This window comes from Staurois parvus, unplaced genomic scaffold, assembly GCF_062004578.1.
Source record: "Staurois parvus isolate SC_StPar_1 unplaced genomic scaffold, SC_StPar_1.0 ptg000104l, whole genome shotgun sequence".
In the NCBI taxonomy this organism is placed as follows: Eukaryota; Metazoa; Chordata; class Amphibia; order Anura; family Ranidae; genus Staurois; species Staurois parvus.
In genome coordinates, this window is record NW_028317900.1 from 6,056,534 (window position 1) to 6,077,831 (window position 21,298).

The 21,298-nt window shown below is 41.6% G+C and overlaps 1 protein-coding gene across 4 annotated transcripts in view; it reads left to right on the top strand.

Moving 5' to 3' along the window:
• CDIN1 (CDAN1 interacting nuclease 1) overlaps window positions 1–21,298 on the top strand; it is a 535,942-nt gene that overhangs the window by 269,673 nt on the left and 244,971 nt on the right. For all 4 annotated transcript variants that reach the window (XM_089671290.1, XM_089671292.1, XM_089671291.1 and 1 more), the window contains 2 exons: window positions 78–127; window positions 12,947–13,014. In XM_089671290.1, the coding sequence (XP_089527416.1) occupies window positions 78–127; window positions 12,947–13,014 (118 nt within the window). The remainder of the gene's footprint in view (window positions 1–77; window positions 128–12,946; window positions 13,015–21,298) is intronic.

Consider the following 21,298-nt stretch of genomic DNA (forward strand, 5'->3'; position numbering starts at 1 on the left):
CAATGATGTCCATATAGGCAAAGAAGCACTTTAAGTATTTGTTTTTGTTACTAATCCCATCTTTTTGTTTCTTTCAGTGCATTATCAATGACTGTTGTAATGGACCTTTAGTGGATAGCATCAAACAGTATCCTTTAAGATCTAGCCATCCAACCTCAGTCCTGAATTACCAAAATGTATATGTGACCGAGTCATGGTTTTGTTCTATACTCATTAAGGTCATGGCTCTTTAGAAAACCTCCATGCAAGGCTATTCTAGTGGGGAGTGCTGGGAAATACTGTATGTAAAAGGTACAGAAAGACCACAACTTGCTCTTCAGATCCACTGTGAGGTTATGTGTAAATGCAGGTTTTGGGAGAATTGGCCTACTGCTGTTCCAGGCATGCAGGCATCTATGGTAACCTCCATATGTTTATATAACATGTTGCATTTGTTTATATATTTGCTGCATCCTAACAATGCTTTGCAATATATACTGTATGTGTGGACCATCTTGATCTTATATCTAGTACAAGGTTCTTTCAAAGTTGTAGTTATGGCTGGTTTTGTTATCTTAATTTACTACAAAAATACAATTATTGATATACAGTATATTATTTCATTTTCTAGATGGCGCCAGTTCTGTAAGAAGTGGCCCACAGACGAGCCATTGTCCATGGACATGAGACTGAGAACAGATTCATGAATAACTAGCCAGACTGCTGAAGGATGATTTTTCACTGGTTGTCTGTGTTGTGCGTGTAGCTGCACACTCACAATGCTGCCCTCTGTGCTGTAAATGTACAGTGTGGTCATATTATTATTATTTGTATACAGAATTTATATAACGTCAACAGTCTATGCAGTGCTTTACAAAATGAAGGTAGACATTACAGTTACAATACAATTTGGTCCAAGAGGAAACAGAGGGCCTTGCTACGATCTAAGATGTTTGCCAAGAGTACTACTCAGCAGTTATTACCAAACAACCATGTTAACTTGGTTGGGATTTCCAGCAGTCCAGCAAGTGGACAAGTGTTTAGAGTGTTAGTTTGAGGTATTAATGCACTTCTCTCATATGCCGAATATAGTACACCTTTTGTGACCCTGCCTAACTCTAAACACAGCCAACTAGCTGCTTTCATTATATTTGCAGCTATTGGCAGCCAGGAATGAGTTATAATGGGCTGTAATGGCTTTGTGGTTTGAAAAAAAAGTCATGGCTGGTGAGGAAATAATTGATTAGCATTTGATAGAAACTATCAGGGAAATGCTTGATTGCTCTGTAGAGATATTGAGAAATATCATCCTTGCAATATGAAGTGGCATTACTGTGCTAGCTTTGACTTTGTACATTCTGAGAAGATTGATTTAAAGGAACTACATGTGACAGGCCTTTATAAAATGTATATGCTTTTATATTCCATTTTACTGGTTGTAGAATGTATTAAAGAGAGATGAGCAGGTGCTTTCTGGATGCAATCAGAGGGAAATGCAAACAAATGGAGGTATCAGGAAACAACAAAGTAAAAAAATTATCTATGCTTGCTAGTGGGAGAAGAACGAATTGCTTTGTAATTTATTCATTTAAGAAAGCACCTGTAGCATAGTAGAATCCATGACCACTTTCTTAAAGAGGTAAGTAGGTCATGTATCTTGGGATTCCTTTCTGCCCCTTGAAAAATGTAACAGATTCATCCCTTAATTTGTGGAGTAGGTCAGGGTCTTACTAGTGTGATTGCCACAAATTTACAGTCTCTACAATTGAAAGTCTTATACAACTTCGGCAGCATCTAACATTTGGACAAGGGGCATGACCTACAAATAAATCAATTGTATGGACTTGTACAAGCTGACAGGGAAAGTTGTTTTAAGTAAGGCCCTTTTGTTAATACATGATTTTATGTGTTACTTAATTTTTTAAGCTGGTTGGAGTACCTAATATTTCTTCATGTTATTGAAACTTTCAGAAGTGTTGTTGATTTTCTGATAATTTTGACTATTACATTCTCAAGTATCTGACATTATGAAATTGCATTGGAACGCTTCTCTGTTTAGCTTTCACTAGGATTTGTTTTAAGAGACAACTGCTCTCTGTGGTGGATACAGGAATATCAACTCCATGCTCTAAAATTGATGCATCAAAATCTCTCCTTTGGTCTTCTTCTTCCTACTTTTCAGAACTTTGTTTTTATGTCCTAGCAGTCTGAGATGCTGGCTTCGTATATGAAGGGCATCCAGAGCTGCGTAATATGACAATGAGCATTTTCACTGGCATTAGGCCAGGGCTATTGCCTTTGTAGTTAACACTCTTTCGCACTGTGCTCAGGAGTACTAAGCATATATATAATATTTTGGCTTCAGGCACACTCTCAAAAGTTGTGTGCATGCAGGTTATTACTTCTCCATATGACACTGCAACAGTTTTAGGATTATTCAATAAGACAGTCTAAGGAGCAATGATTATGTATCAGCTTTATGTTCAGTGAACATTTAATTCTTAATAGCTGCAGTAAGTTACTATACTTTTATTTAAAGTGGAACTACACTGCATCTGAGCACCACAAAGGAAAAATGCTATTTCATTAATTTATAATATTCAAAGCAAACTCTCCCATCCATCCATGTCTCCATGCTTTATTTTGCTGAGAAATCACTTTGAAAAACACCCCCTAGCATTTCTGGCATGGCCATCTTGAGTAAGGGCAAATGATTCATGTAGCATTGACTTCCTGTAATCCATCTGCCGTTAGTTCAAGCATACAAGCAGAATCATGTGCTTATCTGAGAAAATCACTTCTCCCCTCCAGAAGACTCCTGGGATGTATGACATCATTTGCCTTGGCAAGAAACCAGGAAGTAACTGAAGAAATGTAAAAAAAATTGTTTAAAACAAGTAAATATGATATACATTCCTATAAACTGTATTTACTAATGCTAGCAGCAAAAGGATTAAAAATAGTCAATATTGTTTGACAGAGTGAAGTTACAATTTAAAAAGCCTATATTTCTATTTAACCACCCCCCGCCGGCCATATGAGGAAATGACGGATGGGCGGCAGTTCTCTCGTTCTGAGAGGACGTCATATGACATCCTCCCACTCTTAACTGCGCTTGTGCGCCCCTGGGGGTGCTCAGCGCGGCAATCGGTGGTGCGCTGTGTCCCTGGGACACAGCGGATCACCGATCAGTGGAAAGAGCCGATGATGTCGGCTCTGTCATGTGATCAGCTGTGTTCAATCACAGTTGATCGCATGTAAATAAGGAAATGACGGTTATCGGCTTTCCTCTCCTCACACTGACAGCTCGTGAGGAGAGGAGAGCCAGTAATCGGCATTTCTCAGAGTGGACATGTACAATGATCAACAGGGCACTGATGATCAGTGCCCTGATGATTAGTGTAGCCTAATCAGTGCCACCTGTCAGTGCCCATCAATGCCGCCTGTCAGTGCCCATCAATGCCACATATCAGTGCCTACCAGTGCACATCAATGCTACATATCAGTGCCCATCTGAGCTGCCAGTCAGTGCCACTTATCAGTGTCAGTGCTGCCAATTAGTGCCACCTATCAGTGCCAGTCAGTGCTGCCTAACAGAACCAGTCAGTGCTGCCTATCAGTGCCAACAAACAGTGCCACCTATCAGTGCCAGTCAGTGCTGCCTTTCAGTGCCCATTAATGCCACCTACCTGTGCCTTTTCATCAGTGCCCATCAGGGCAGCCTATCAGTGCCCCTAACTGCAGCCTCATTAACGCACATCAGTGAAGAAGAAAAATCACTTATTTACAAAATTATATAACAGAAACTAAGAAAAAACTTATTTTTTTCAAAATTTTCAGTTTGTTTAGCAAAAAATAAAAACCCAGAGGTGATTAACCACTTGCCTACAGGGCACTTATACCCCCTTCCTGCCCAATTGACAATTGCGTGGCCATGCAACACTGTACCCATATGACATTTTTATCATTTTTTTGTGACCGAAAGAGTTTTATTTTGGTGGTATTTAATCACCTCTGGGTTTTTTATTTTTTCTTAAACCAAAAAGTGAAAATTTTGAGAAAAAAAAATTTTTTTCTTAGTTTTTCTTATAAAATTTTGTAAATAAGTGATTTTTCTCCTTCGCTGATGTGCGCTAATGAGGCTGCATTGATGGACACTGATAAGTGGCACTGATGGGCACTGATGAGGAGGCACTGGTAGGTGGCACTGATGGGCATTGACAGGCATCACTCATGGGCACTGAAAGGCAGCACTGATAGGTGGCACTGATAGGCGGCACTGACTGGAACTGATAGGCGTCACTGACTGGCACTGGCTGGCACTGATAGGCAGCACTGACGGGCACTGATAGGCAGCACTGACTGGCAATGATAGGCGGAACTGACTGGCACTGATAGGTGGCACTGACTGGCACTGATGGGTGACACTGAAAGGCAGCTCAGATAGACACTGATATGTGGCATTGATGTGCACTGGTAGGCACTAATATGTGGCATTGATGGGGCACTGATGGGCACTGGCAGGTGGCACTGCTGGTGCTACACAAATCATCAGGGCACACTGATCATCAGTGCCCTGATGATCAGTGTAGATGTCCCCTCTGAGGGATGCCAATTACCGCCTCTCCTCTCGAGCTGTCAGCGTGACAGCTCGTGAGGAGAGAAATGCCGATAACCGGCATTTCCCTATTTACATGTGATCAGCTGTGATTTGACACAGCTGATCACATGACCGAGCCGACATCTTCGGCTCTTTCCGTTGATCACTGATCCACTGTGTCCGAGGGACACAGCGCACTGCCAATCGCCGCGCTGTGTGCTCTCGGAGCTGCGCATGCGCGGTTAGAATGGGACGGCGTCATATGACATCCTCCCAGAATGAGAGAACCTTGCGCCCTTCATTGTACTATATGGCGGGTGGCAGGTGGTTATATACCACCAAAAGAAAGCTATATATGTCTCAAACAAATGATAAAAATGTCATATGGGTACAGTGTTGCATGACCGCGCAATTGTCATTCAAAGTGCGACAGTGCTGAAAGCTAAAAATTGGCCTGGGCAGGAAGGGGGTGAAAGTGCCCAGTAGACAAGTGGTTAAAAAGAAAGCCAAAAGCAAAAATACTCTTGGGATGAAATTGCATACTGACAATGCATCCTAGCGGCCACTGCAGATTCCACATTGATGTGGGTGTATTGTTTGGCTGCTTTGAGCTCTGTGATCAGCAGTGAAATGGCTCATGTCTTCAGCCAAGAACCAGAAGGTGTGGTCCCTGTATGGCCTTTGTTGGCACAGAGTACCAGAGTCACATGCACCCTGTGACTTATGGCCATGTGGAAGTGTTATATCAGGGTGAAAGTTTTCAGAAATTACATGTTAATTCTAGGGCACATAAAATAGTTAAAAATCAATTGGAAGTTTAAGGTTTTAAAAGCATAATGTCTTTTGAAGGATTGTGTATTGATTTTAAATATAACTCTCTAATTATATATGCACAGAGTGAAGCGCAGAGACAAGCTCTTTGCAAATGGCAGGGGGCTGTTTCACAGGAAGGCTTCTGAGGATTACGGGAAGCCGGGCCTCAGTGTTTCACTGGGCGGAAAATGGCCTGCGAGATTATTTACAAGTTTTGCCTGCTGGTCAGCGGGATCCATCAATAACAGGTAGTAACATTATAGACCATCACTAAGTGTTTCGGCCACTATCGCATTAGGAAATCACTTTGAAGCTCTCATTTTATTCCCTGTTTGTCTTCATCCTCTGCTTACCTTCTTCCTCCCGCTCTCACTCCTTCACTTTCTGAGAACCTGTGTGTCTATTTTTATTTTTCTGCTCCTAGACCTGCCCAGAATTGTAATTTTAGCAGGCATTTTCTGTAATAATCCTGTTTATATAAAAAAGGTAAATTAAATGAACACAATAATAACAGCACCACTGCTACTTTGACTGCAGAGGCCTGTGACCAATTGCTCTCAAGCCCTTGTACAATCTATGAACAGGTGATTGTTCCATGTCAACAGAAGCCTTTTTAAAGTGATTATGCACTTTGCCCATGAAGGGGAAAACAACAAGTGCACTTTAATGCCAGCCTCACCCGTGACTTTTACTTCCCTTCACTCACCTGTCACTTCATTTGGCAACTGGGAATCGAGAGAGGTATTCTTCTATTCTCACACCCATGTAACCATCACCACAGCACCTGTCACACTAAACCCTCTTTTCCCTTTCCAACCATTATGCCTGTCACAAGATCCTACCCTATTCTCCTTTTTATACCCAACAACCTCCTCACTGTGCCATCCATCAACCCAATAACGCACCTTCCAGATTTCCCACCCCCACCCTTTTACCACCAAGCTTGTCTGCAAACATGCCATTCTCTGCTCCAAACACCATGCCTCATGACTTTCTCTCACCTGCCTACCTTACAGCCTCCTGTTGCCACTGCTGCCGGTACTATACCTCTCATTCCTCATCTAGCACAGCACACCAACACCACACCACATTGCAGCACCACTCACAACCCCCATCTCACCAAAGCACTTATTACAAACCCCTACCCTCCACTCTCACCACAGCACCTATCACAACTGTCCACGTTTTTGTTAGTGCCAGACGCAGTCTTTATTTCTCTGTACATTATATTTTAGTATTACAGATTGCATTTCATTATACAGAATTTTGCACATTAGACATAAGATTGCTATACAGAGGACATGTCTTGTGCAGTATAACCACGAAGTTCAAGTGGAACTGAAGCCAAAAATTGTTTTTGTAATCTTGTATATAGTTAGCTATATTTACACTTGGTTGGGGAGCCGCAAAAGTGCACACAGTTGAGCCACATTTTTACTGCCCCCAACCACTCCCCCAACCATAAGGGGTATACACTTGCTTTGCATTGCGGCAGTGCTAACCTAACACAGTTCATTCAAATATATGGGCCACACCACATTGATGATGCCTTATAGGATTTAAGACAGGCGGTAAGGAGGCAAAAATACCTCCTCAGTGCCTGTTGAACAGCTTCTGAATAGCATTGTAAATGACAGGGGGCATTGCCTTGACCAAAGGGGCTTCCCTTCTGCAGAAATCCCTACTGGGAGAAAATGCTTCAGAGTTATGCTGGCCTGGCATTTCTCTGCTGAGCTTGCAGCAAATTTCATATTACTGGCGTAACCCTTTTACCAGTGTCCATGCTGGAGCTCATCCAGATAAGGATCCTTTATATCATTTCCAGGTTGTTTAGCTTTAAATGTAAGCTGCATTAACTGTGACAAGTACCTGATGCATGCCTTTCTTGATCTGCTTAGAGAAACTTACCTGTTTTGTGCTGGAGGGTTTGCTAAGACTGTCGAGAATGAGAGTATTGACAGTATATGCTGTGTACCTTCTGGATGACTGCTTTTTAGTTACTAATATGCATTATAACATATAAGCCAAATGGCCAGCAATACCAATCTGGTAAGCCAGCACATTATGTGCGGTCCCAATACCAGAACTCGGTAGGGTATCCTCTGCTGTATATCACCTCCACTAATGGTACAAGCGTTGTCATGTATCTAGGGTCTTGGCAGCTTTTGATACACAACACCATTTGTAACATCCTTTAGCATTATGTGCACTTTTTGGTGGGATATATTCACTATTTATGGTGCTCCAGTGATGTTTTCATATGAATATCAGTTGGCACTGCAATATCTGACGCTTGATCTGATATAATATTTGAAGACTGGGTGATGTCAAACACAAGGAAAAAAGTGTATGTATACAGGCCCTGCAGGGAATCAATTTTAGTGGGTTTTAAATGTGTTATATTGTATTATAAATGGGGTATATTTGTATAACATTATTACTGAAGGTCACATTTATAAATTCTATTTAGGAATATCTTTTTTGAAGGGGCTTACTTTCTACTGATTTTGAGAGTTTTCTTCCAGAATAGGTTTAAAATTATATGTATATGTATGGCATGTATTGAATGACGTGTCCAGAGTGTTATAGATATATTTTTTTAATTAAAGTATTTTTTATCAAATAGAAACTTTTTATTTAGGTTTTACAATTACCAAAATCAAAACAGGAAATAGGGAGATACTTGAAAACAGGTCAGTTACCCAGTACACCATTAGACAGTAGAGGGAGTACAACTATACAAACAGTTCAAAACGACAATGCAAGGTATTAATGACATAGACTACATTAGTACCAGAGAAATTCCTAATCAGGGAGGTGAAGGACCAGATATAGAGTATTATCCAGATAGAGAGGCTGGTGTACTCAGGGCTGATATTTATTTACTCATACATCCCAAATTTGATGCATTTGTTATTTATTACAGGTACCTATATAGCACTGTCAAATCATTCCCTTACCCTTGAGGAGCTTACAGTCTAAGGTCCCTAACTCACATTCATACATACACATACTAGGACCAGATTAGACAGGAGCTTATTCACCTACCAGCATGTCTTTGGAGTGTGGGAGGAAACTGGAGTACCTAGAAGAAACCCATGCAGGCAAAGAGAGAACATGCAAACTCCAGGCAGGTTGTGCCATGGTTGGGATTCAAACCAACTACCCTACTGCTGCTAGGCAGAAGTGCTACCCACATAGCCACTGTGCTGCCCAAATAGAATGATGTAGCTTTAGTTGGCCTCAGGCTATATATACAGTATGTAATGCGCCATAAGAATCAAAGAACTGAACACCAATCCAGGCCTGTTAAGTAGGAGGGTCAGGGAAGATCCAGTTTTTAGTTATTTCCATTGTGGCTACAAAAAGTAGAAATTAAGGAGTATTTAAGCGTAGCCCAGTAACTACACTTTCTGTAGGATATGCAGGTAGGAAACTTAGCAACAGATTCACATAACATTTTACCTATTTTACATCTCAGGACACAGGGTCTCATCTTCTCTACAATAGGGTTATGCTGCCACATTCGGATGGTCGAACACTGGCATGGGCTCATGAGTGCCCTGTTGTAGTCCCTAATAATACCCTCCCATTGTGACCCCCCCCCCCAGGGGAGAAAAGTGTCCCTAAATGTTTCTGATGATGTTTGTTCTTATGTATAATGTTTGGTTACACTGTTAAGCTGCCTGGGTCACTCTGAGTGATCTATAGCAGTAGTGAAGCTTTAGCATGGTCCAGGAGCCCCTGGACACCAAATGTCAGTGTCATGTACCTGACTGGAGCCTAAGATGACAAGGGTGGCCTCTTCAGCAAATCCCGTCCAAGCACCCCTGGTTGTGGAGAAGGGCGCAGGTGCCAGGAAGTTGTTGTAATGGACTGAAGCTTGGCAGCACGGGAGTCCTTCTAGTGGTAGTATGGAGCCTGTATGATGCTATATTCCCACAGGCTCAGGTCAGGTGATCAGAACAAGAAATTTACAAAGCTACTAGACTAAAAGGGTTCAGGGAAAGCATTACATAGGTAAGCCACGGTTCCCATATTTTGACAATTTCTCATTGACTAATATCAGATTCTTTAACTTCTTGAAAAGGAACCCATGATTATTTCTAGGCCCTAGCTATTGATTGCTTATCTGCCAAAAACAGGTTTGTAGCCAGTTTCTGTTAGTAGGAAAAGAGACCAGGAAATGGCTGATGAAGGGCTGCTCGGGCTTCCCTAGGGACTATTAGGTGAAATAAAGTTTGGAGGAGTCCAAACACTCTTGACCAGAACCCAGCTGATTTTGGAAAGGACCATCAAATGTGGACAACATCCCCTTGTTGGCCAAAGCCCCTGTTGGTCACATATATCACTACAGTTAGGGTTGGCTTGAGCAATTCAAGCCTGCAACCAAATACCATCTGACGAGAACTAAGCTGTTTCCAGCATGGATGTATTAAAGGAACATTTGTTTGACATTCTTTTTTTTCCCTCCAGATTTGTCATAGTATCTGTAGTTAAGAAATTCACCATAGATTTAAAGTGGAACTAAATTCATTGATTTAATTTTCAAAAAAAACATTCAAGGCACAACTGTTACATTTTCTTTTGCTTTCAATCAGACTGGCAAACCATCAAATGGTTGGTGTCATAAATGATCACATGTGCAGGATCATGGCAACTTCAGATCAAACAGAGGCTAAGATGGCAGCTTCATTGGCTGTATAGGATAGGAATGTTTAGTTCTGCTTGCTTTAAAGTGGTATTAAGCCCCAAACCAAAAAAAAATACTATATTACAGCTTACCAGTTCTTAAATGCGGTGGGTGCATCAATTTTTTTTTTTTTTAGCTGTTTTTACCTGATGATCTTGCCAGTAACACACCTGCTACTGTATATTAGTGAGACAACACTCTGGATGAAAAAGCACAAGAGGCATAGCAGAGAGCAGCACTGTCAGTTTGGAGGTAGGGTAGTGTTAAATGTACTAGCAGATGTAAATACACTAAACAGATTGAAACCAATTTCCAGCTCACATTTTACAATCAGCTACAGCAGACTTTTTTTTCCGTTTGGGATAAAGGTTTTACATAAATAAATAAACGAAGGTCATTTAATCACCCCTGCCAGTGTTACGTGGTTTGTCTCATCCATGTAAACTGATACATTCCGCTGGAGAACTTGTGCTTCTGAAAAACAACAGACTTGCTGGCTGGATTATCAGATGAAAATAGAATAAAGAAAGCCTAAAAAAGGAAACTAATGCAGCCATCACATGTAAGGATTGATAAGCTGCAAAATAATAAATGTTTGCTTTTGGGTTTATTTCTGCTTTAAATAGGTTATAATATTGCCATTTTACTGAAAGAATTGTGATGAGATAGGTCACCTTTACCATATTTTATGGGGCTGTAAAAATATTCAAAGTTTCTGGAACTTAGTCTCAATACTTTTATTATTATACAGTATTTATAAAGCGCCGATAGTTCGCTCAGCGCTGTACATTACAAAGGGGGACAGAACATGTGACAGAACAATAACAATACAATGCAAAACATGAGGGGATTGAGGGCCCTGCTCTTTCAAGCTTACAATCTAGGAGGGAGGGGATGGTGGCACAGGAGGAGATAGCTGTGGGGGATGGAGTGGTAGGAAGAGTGGAGGAGGTCGGCAAGTTAGCAAGGGGTGGGGTAGGCTTCCCTGAAGAGATTGGTTTTCAGGGTGCGTCTAAAGGAGAGGAGAGTAGGTGATAATCTGATGGGTTGGGGCAGGGAGTTCCAGAGGATGGGTGACACGCTGGAGAAGTCCTGGAGGCGGGCATGGGAGGAGGAAACCAGGGAACTAGAGAGAAGGAGGTCTTGTGAGGAGCGGCGTGTGCGTGCTGGGTGGTACTTGGATATTAGGTCAGTGATGTAGTTCGGGGCAGTGTGGTGGACGGCTTTGTACGTCAGTGTTAGGATTTTGAATCTGATCCGTTGCGCAATCGGAAGCCAGTGGAGGGATTGGCAGAGGAGGGTGGCGGAGATGGAGCGGTTGGAAAGGTGAATGAGTCTGGCTGCCGGATTCCGGGTCGACTGAAGCGGGGATAGCCAGCGGCGAGGCAGGCCAGTAAGGAGGGAGTTGCAGTAATCGAGTCGTGATATGATGAGGGAGTGGATGAGCTGTTTAGTGGTTTCTGGTGGTTAGGAACGTGCGGATTTTGGCAATGTTGCGGAGGTGGAGTCTGCACGAGCTTGTTAAAGATTGGACTTGGGGCTGGAAGGATAGGTTGGAGTCCAAAATGACACCAAGTACTCTGGCCTGCGGGGCGGGTTTGATGGTGGTGTTGTTGGACATGATGGAGAAGTCAATGGGGGGTGGTGTCCGGGCTGGGGGGAAGACAAGAAACTCGGTCTTGGAGAGGTTCAGTTTAAGGAAGTGGAGCGACATCCAGTCAGATATGTCGCTCAGTAGGTGTGTGATTCGGGCTGAGACTGAGGGGGTGAGGTGGAGGGTTGAGAGATAGATTTGTGTGTCGTCGGCATATAGGTGGTAGTTGAAGCCGTGAGAGTGTATGAGTTGGCCAAGGGAGGAGGTGGTGTAGATGGAGAAGAGAAGGGGCCCGAGGACGGAGCCTTGAGGGACCCTAACAGAGAGGGGGAGTGAGGGGGAGGTGGTAGCATTATAGGTAACGCTGAAAGAGCGTTGTGACAGGAAGGATGAGAGCCAGGAGAGAGCAGAATCTCTGAGGCCGTGGAAGTGTAGTTAACGGGAAATACGACCACACTAACACTGACACTGGCCTTGCTCAGTCTAGGGTTGGAATCCTATCCCCTTGATCATAGTGTTGTAGTGGCCCATGTGCTGGCCGCTGCCAGATTCACAATTAGCAGTAACTGGAAATCCTCTGAAGTCTCTAATATTTCCATTTTATCAGCAGAGTTAATACTTTATCTTGGTATGAAAAGATGCTAGCCTTCAAAGGGTATAGAGTAGATAGGATTCATCAAGCATATATTCCAGTTTGAGAGAAACCTAACGCTTTAAGCCCCTCATGGTAGTGTTGCAAGTGTGAACTTTGACGTTTGAACTTTGTTATGACCCTTTGGAGCTGCTATACTTGAGGTGCCCTTTTATCTGAAGTGGAGCCCTGATAGGATCTGAATGCTACATGTTTGTTCTATGTTAATTTCTTTGGTACATGATTCCCTCTAAGAACTGGTCACAGCTCGCTCCCATTTGGGGTGGCAGGTAGTTCTACGTCTGCTTTGTAATTGATCTTTATATTATGTTTTATGATGATATATTCTGTGATGACACTTGTTCTTAGAAATGATGTCAGAGGCTGGTACCTTTTTGATAGTGTCATTTATTTTATGCACAAAGAGATGATGTACCACTTGTTTTCTTTTTGCTTTATTAATAAGAATATAGTTAAATAGGTTATAATATCAAACAGGTGTGACATCATGTATACGCAATTACATCACTACCATGTAAAGTGAATATGTTAAGTGTTGTGTGTACTGCAACATATATGTTTGTGCGTTTAAATGCAGAGGAATTATCTAATTTCCTTGACCATCTGGTGCTTTAGTGCTATTGGCTATGAACATGAAGTGCTTCTGAGAGAAAAACTGATAGAGAAGAATCTGGCATTTTTAGGTAAGCTATATCTACAGGGTTAAAACCAAATTCCATCTTTTTCAGTGATATTTATAGATATGATTATGTACTTTACAATAATAGGTTTTAAAATGTTACTGATTTTTTATCTCTTTTATTCTTACATGGGCTCCTTTATAGTCCAGTGTATCCAATGAGAAATATACAGATTGTGTTTATTGCAGTGAGGTGACATACGGGATGACATGGGGCTGGTTTAAAAAACCTACAAGAGCTACTTTACTAAAGGGACACTTTTTTGAAAATGAAGATTGTTGTCCTAGTGTGTAAAATGTGTGTAAACTGAGTCTACTATCTCTATTATATTTTATTCACCCCGCAACTTGTTTTCCTAAAAAAACAAAAAAAAATCAAGTCAACACCCCGCACCTAGTTAATACATAGATACCAAGTACGTAAAGCCTCAAAATTGTGTGTGCCAGGAAAGGGCAATAACCTTTGATACCTGAAATTGGGCATAGGTGACATATTTAAAACCTTTACAGCTTATCAGTGTAGATATAATTAACCGGGAACCACAGCTGGCCATAGATGGATTGTTTTTTGTTTTTATTTGATCAGCCAACTGGCTGATCATAAAAAAAAACAAACGGGTCCCTCCATCCACACATCTGAGGTGGATGAAGGAATCCTTCCCGCTGCGGTATTGTATTCTGATAGTAGGACTCCTCTGCTGTCAAAATACACTGATCAGTGCTGTAGCAAATTGGCTGAATGCACTGATTGAAAGAAACCTCTCCAACATTCCAGAGAAGCCGATCATGAGTTCAATTTCTCACTAGTGGGAATGGTAATAGATGGATTGAAATTTAGTCAGTCCCTACTGAACCGGCTGAATTTGGAACCATCTACAGCCAGCTTTAAAAAAAAAAACAAAACATTTTTTGAACAAAAAAAATAACAGATTTCTCCATCCAGAGAAGCAAGGTGGATGGAGGAATACCCCCTGCTGGGACATTGTATTCTGACATCAAGGCTTGCCATTGTCATAATAAACCAATCAGCGAATGCAACTGCCGAACACAAAAAATGTTCAAATATGTAACTTTGCTAGACAATCAAGTAATGAACTTCTGTTGAACAGGGATGGCCACACACTGCTTGAAATTCAGCTAGTCCCTGCTGAACTGGACAAATTTGGATCCACCTATGCAGCTTTAGACTGACATCCACATGTGGGGGGTAAGGGGGGTTAGAAAGAGGAGGCAGCACCTTCTGCACTTTCTAGAAGTTATCATGATTAGATGACCTCTAGTTTACATACCAGAGGCTGCTGATTAATTTTACAACAAGCTCATTATTTCTACATGCATGCCAGAAGGAAGTCAAATGCACCTGTGAATGAACTCTGAATAATTTCCGAAGCGTCTCAAACTTATGTCAAATGTAAGCTTAAAACTCAAGCTTTAAAAAATATGCCCTTGCAGTGAGCCCCCTGCAATAGGAGGGTAAATGCCCAGTTTAGGGTTGCACAGTGCAGGTTCTATCACTTACCCTATACTCCACTTCAGCTGGCTCCTGTGCCCTCCTTCTCTGCCCAAAGCTTCTGTCTGGACAAAGCCTCCGTGTCATTATATACAATATAGGGGCATTAACCCTGTATTGTATATTGAAGAGAATAGAGTGTGGCCAGATACGAGTTACAGAGCAGGCTGTGGGGGACTGGTCACAGTGCTGGAGGGACCCCTAGACACAACAAGCATTTAACTGTTGCAGTGCAGAGATAGGGGGAACACTGTAAGGGTTTCTTTGAGTTGTGCTTTAATGCACATCAAAGCAAACTGCTTTTTCCCACAAGCTCTAAAGGTGTTTATGCTTTCCACTCCCACGTCCCAACATGTTTCACCACAAACCTGTCTTTATAAAATACACAGTGCACAGCAAACATCTCAGTGGTGTTAATATAGCCACCTAAATGTTAGCAGCTAGCTGCACTGGACATTTGTCAAAAACAGAAATCTACAGGAACTTCGCCCATATAGCCCCTCCCACTCCCAGCTAGCCTCAGCCCCACTTTTCCCCCACTCTGGAGTCAAAAGTTGAGTGTTACCGATTGAAGCCGACTGATCCCCTTACACCTGTGCTTGTGATCGGCCATGTGTGGTGCTCAATTTTCCCAATGAGGTGCTCACGGCCTTTGCTGCTGTGGAGAGGGAAGGGTGAAGCCTTCTATGCCAGTCACCATATGCTGCTAGACTTGAGTCCTGAGACCCTTTCTCCATATTAACGGATTCTGCAGTTCACCTCGGGCTTTTACCTTTGTCTATTGTTTGAACGACTAGGTGGACACACTTTGCCAAATCCCCAGGATGAGCCTGCTATCTGTCCATATGTGGAGGATCCTTTGGCTGAAATGCTGGTCAGTGGAACTGTTGTGCAAGAAAACCACTCTAATGTCTGCCTTTTGATAGAGAACACCTATTTGATCCCCTCTTGGATAAGTACACGAAGGTGATCGCAATGGTTAAGAGTTCTCTTGTCCCACAGAAAAAGAAGGCTAATGATTCTGCAGGTAGACATTGAGTCTTGGAAAAGTTCCTCTTTCCCCTCTCAGGCCTCTAGCTCCAAGCCTAAGTCTTGAACATTTTTCAGAAGTAGTCCTCCATCCAGCCAAGTCTGACTCCAAGGCTTATGATGGGGCGCCCCTAGGTGCCAGAGTCAGGGGATATATTTGACCTTCTGCTTTCAAGAAATCTCTTATGTTTGGGTCCAGAATGTCATTTCCAGGGGTCACAAATTGGAGTTTCAAACTCTTTCTCCAGAGGGGGGAATAGATGTACATCTTCTCTGTACTGATTTGTAATTTTTTATGAAAAAGGAATAAACACTATTGGAAAACAAACTCTTTTCCTTCCTGCTTCAAGTTCTCAAATTTGTCTGTCTTTCTCCCCGAAAAGACTAGCAGATCTTCTTGCTACTGTTCAGCAGCTCTTGCTCGCTAGGGAACATTCTCTCTGTCCCAAGTGCAGAAACCTTCCAGGGTTCTGACTCAAACCTGTTCACAGTTCCCACACCAAATGGAGTAGTTTGCCCATTTTGGAACTAAAAACTCTCAACTTGTTCCTCTGGGTTCAAAAGTTCAACATGGAATCAGCGAAGCTGGTCATTGCTTCCCTCCTTCCAGGCAATTTTCTGGCTCCAACAGACCTCTAAGATGCCTCATTGTACATTCCCATGCTTCCTCATAATTAAATCTGTGTTTTGCTGTGGGTAGTACCAGTTTGTTGTCCTTCCTTCTGGCCTGTCTTTAGCCCCCCTGCTTTATTCTCAGGGAATACACATTCTGGATTGCCTGGACAAACTCTTGCTGGGGGATCAGCCCCCCTATCTCTGTCAGCCATCTCATGTCCAGAGAACAGAAAAGACTTTGCAGAATTTTGGCTGGATCCCTCATCGATTAGAGTTAGCCTAACTCTGGATTATCCATGGTTAAAGACCAGTTAAAAAAACATTTTTTGGCATACAGTACAGGACGCAGGTCCTTCCTCTGTGTTCTTTATGATCTCACTATTGCTTGATAAAACACTGAGGCTAGATGGGAGTAGGAGAGGTTACATACAGAGTTAAAAGTCCTGTACTGTACTAGAAGAAACTGTCTTTAATGGAAAGTCAAAAATACTATTATTAGCTTAATAGGTAGGATGCTTGAGAAAAGTGCAGCATGCTCCTTTTATGATGTTCATGCACTTTGGCTTCATTAGTGAAATTAAAGATGGTTTCTTATTGGTTATGTTGGTAATGGTGGAGAGCATATGGATGCTTGGGATTTGGACAGTGTAAACATACAATGGGGAGACTGTTACAAAAGAATACCCCTTCCTGGCTTTGATGGATATTTCAGGTTTGCAACAAATGTGCAAGCTGCTGTCTCTGGGAATGCTGTAGGTGAGGGAAATGAGGGGAAATGATTATTATAGTACGTGAATATAGTGAGGGAAGGAATTCAGGATGATTGATGCTGAGCAGGCTTTTATTGATTTAGGGTCGAGCAGGAACTCGGTTATCTAATACATTGTATAAACAGCACACCATTGCTGGCATGTAATTAATATTTTATAGAATAAGTAGCTGAAAGAAAATGCTTTAATATGTACTGTAGTATTACTTTCCCTGTTATAAGATAAGAGCTACACTTGGGTCATGCGAAACCAAAGGAACTTGCGAAAAAAATGCCAGCTGTTGGATGTTTTCTGCAGTAACTCATTGCTATCAGCTTTAGACCAGCATTGGGGCTTCAAATAACTAAAATGTTCCTAGAAAAGTAACACTTCTTTCTAGTCACATTGCCAGGCATTATTTTTTGAGTTACTTTTTACTTGCATTTGCCTTCATATTTGCTTCATTTGATCCAACGCATTATGAATAAGTATAGAGTTTCTTTTCTGACTAACTTACCCATTTGTTAAACAGCAGAAATATAGAGGGAGTATAACGTTTATATACATAGGGGTTTAATAGGGGTTAGAAGTTAGTTAAATGTTTAAAGATAGGATAAAACTAAGTTGTTAAACAAATGCCCAATAGATTACTTCCTAAGTTTGCCCAGAGGCATTATGGGATCCGTAGTTGCCTACCCCCCCTGCTTTCAAGCTTAGGGATACCGGGCCCATTGCACTGTGCAGTTGGGCAGCTCTATATGAGTTGTTGGGGAGCTATTGTGTGCTTGCAGCTGCTGGTGGTTAGCAGAAGAGGGAGCCTGGCAGCACTTGGGGAGGGGGGCAATTACTGGAACAGATCCCCTGTATGGCTCCCTCTGCAGCAGCCTAAAGCCAGAGGGAAGGGGAGCAGAAGAAGCCAGTTTTTAGCTGCTTCAGAGAGAGCCATACAAGGGACCAGTTCCATTCCATAATCACCCCCACACTGTGTCGATCACCCTCCCTTCCCACATCCGAGCCCCTCTGCTGGCCTGGGACTTGTACAGGAGGACCAGTGTTACCCCCATATCCATGGGGAGGGGCGGTGACGTTATCACGCATCCACAGAGGAACGGCGAGTATATTTACTGAAAGCAAACACACCAGCCAGGCTGTCTGAAGCACGATCTGGATACATTGAATAAACAAAGCAGCCAGTGAAGAAAGCACAACTGAGAAGGCTGAGCTGAGGAGAGAGGAGAGGAGACAGGAGGGAGAGGTTCAAGCTGCGAACACAGACTCATCACATTAACTAAATTGAATAACAACACCATCTCAAATTCAAAGAAAATAATTGACATTCCCATTTTCTATTAATTTTTTATTAATTTTATTCACATAGAATTGACATTCCAATTTTTCATTAATTTTTTATTAATATTTGTTATAATCACATATAATTTTTTAATTCACATTTATAAATGAATTTATGTTAATTGTATATTTAAGCACCATAGAAGTAAGTAATGATTGGATTATAGGTGGTATATTAAGAAATTCACACAATCAAAAAAGGTCAATCACAAAGGTTGATAATATTGGTGCGCGGTACAGTACAAGAATTCATAGTTTATATTTATACACCTAGAGAGGGTGTAATTAGTGCCTAGCGATCTAATATTTAATAAATATTCACTTAAGCACACAATTAACACTAATAATAGAGTAAGTTAACTCCTGGTGGCTCACAAAAAACTATTCTATTAAAATCACAGTCCTACCTGTGGCCACGGGGACTGTTGGAACACGTGAATCTATTTATTTGGTGCGGTGTCCCAATATTGTTGGCAATATAGTGTGTGTGTGTGTGTGTATGTATGTATGTATGTGTATATATATATATATATATATATATATATATATATATATATATATATATACAGTGGGGATCGAAAGTTTGGGCACCCTAGCTAAAAATTTGTATTAATGTGCATAAAGAAGCCAAGGAAAGATGGAAAAATCTCCAAAAGGCATCAAATTACAGATTAGACATTCTTATAATATGTCAACAAAAGTTAATTTTATTTCCATCATTTACACTTTCAAAATAACAGAAAACAAAAAAATGGTGTCTGCAAAAGTTTGGGCACCCTGCAGAGTTAATATCTTGTACTGCCCCCTTTGGCAAGTATCACAGCTTGTAAACACTTTTTGTAGCCAGCCAAGAGTCTTTCAATTCTTGTTTGAGGTATCTTTGCCCATTCTTCCTTACAAAAGTCTTCCAGTTCTTTGAGATTTCTGGGCTGTCTGTCACGCACTGCTCTTTTAAGGTCTATCCATAGATTTTCAATTATGTTGAGGTCAGGAGATTGTGAAGGCCATGGCAAAACCTTCAGTTTATGCCTCTTGATGTAATCCCCCGTGGATTTCGAGGTGTGTTTAGGATCATTATCCATTTGTAGAAGCCGTCCTCTCTTTAACTTCAGCTTTTTCACAGATGGCATCAAGTTACCATCCAAAATTTGCTGAAATTTTATTGAATCCATTTTTCCTTCTACTTGTGAGATGTTCCCTGTGCCACTGGCTGCAACACAACCCCAAAGCATGATTGATCCAACCCCATGCTTAACAGTTGGATAGAGGTTCTTTTCATTAAATTCTGTGCCCCTTCTTCTCCAAACGTACCTTTGCTCATTCCGGCCAAAAAGTTCAATTTTAACCTCATCGGTCCACAGAACTTGTTTCCAAAATGCATCAGGCTTGTCTATATGTTCATTTGCAAAGTTCAAACGATGATTTTTGTGGTGAGGATGTAGAAGAGGTTTTCTTCTGATGACTCTTCCATGAAGACCATATTTATACAAGTATCTCTTTATGGTGGAATAGTGTACCACAACTCCAGTGTCTGCCAGATCTTTGTGGAGGGATCGTGCAGTCAAACGTGGGTTTTGAATTGTTTTTCTCACAATCCTGCGAGCTGTTCTGTCTGATATTTTTCTTGGTCTTCCAGATCTTGCTTTAACTTCCACTGTTCCTGATGACTGCCATTTCTTAATTACATTCTGAACAGAGGATATTGACATCTGAAAACGCTTTGCTATCTTCTTATAGCCTTCTCCAGCTTTGTGAGCGTCAACTATTTTCAGTTTCAGTTTTCTAGACAACTGCTTAGAAGAACCCATGGTGCTGATTGTTGGGGCAAGGTCAGATGAGTCTGGGCATTTAAAACCTTTGAGATTGACATTGCCTGGTCTTCCCAGACGATGATTGAGAACAATCCATGACACTGGCAGGTCTCAGCATTGCAAAGGGGGCAGTGCATGCTATAAATTCTGCAGGGTGCCCAAACTTTTGCAGACGCCATTTTTTTGTTTTCTGTTATTTTGAAAGTGTAAATGATGGAAATAAAATCTAAATTTTGTTGACATATTATAAGAATGTCTAATCTGTAATTTGATGCCTTTTGGAGATTTTTCCATCTTTCCTTGGCTTCTTTATGCACATTAATACAAATTTTTAGCTGGGGTGCCCAAACTTTCGATCCCCACTGTATATATATATATATATATGTGTGTGTGTGTGCGTGTATACAGTAATATATATATATATATATATATATATATATATATATATATATATATACATACACATACACACACTATCTTGCCAAAGTTATTGGGACACCCCTCCAAATCATTGGATTCACGTGTTTCAATCATCTCCATGGCCACAGGTGTATAAAATCAAGCACCTAGGCATGCAGACTGCTTCCACAAACATTTGTGAATGAATGGGTTGCTCTCAGGAGCTCAGTGAATTCAAGGGTGGTACTGTGATAGGTTACCATCTGTGCAGTAAGTCCACCCGTGAAATTTTCTCTAGAGTGACAAATCACGCTTCTCTGTCTGGCAATGCAATGGATGTGTCTGGGTTTGCCGGTTGCAAGGAGGAACAGTACTTGCCTGACTACATTGTGCCAAGTGTAAAATTTTATGGAGGGGGATTATGTTATGGGGTTGTTTTTCAGGGGTTGGGCTTCCATTGAAGGGAACTCTTAAGACGTCAGCATACCAAGACATTTTGGAAAATTTCATGATCCTAACTTTGTAGGAACAGTTTGGGGATGACGTCTTCTTGTTCCAACATGGCTGCTCACCAGTGCACAATATAAGGTCCTAAAGACATGGGTGAGCAAGTTTGGGGTGAAGGAATGTGACTGGCCTGCACAGAGTCCTGACCTCAACCCAATAGAACACCTTTGGGATGAATTAGAGCGGAGACTGCGAGCCAGGTCTTCTCGTCTGACATCAGCGCCTGACCTCACAAATGCTCTTCTGGAAGAATGGTCAAACATTCCCATAGACACACTCCTAAACCTTGAGATCATAGCTGCAAAGGGTGGGTCAACT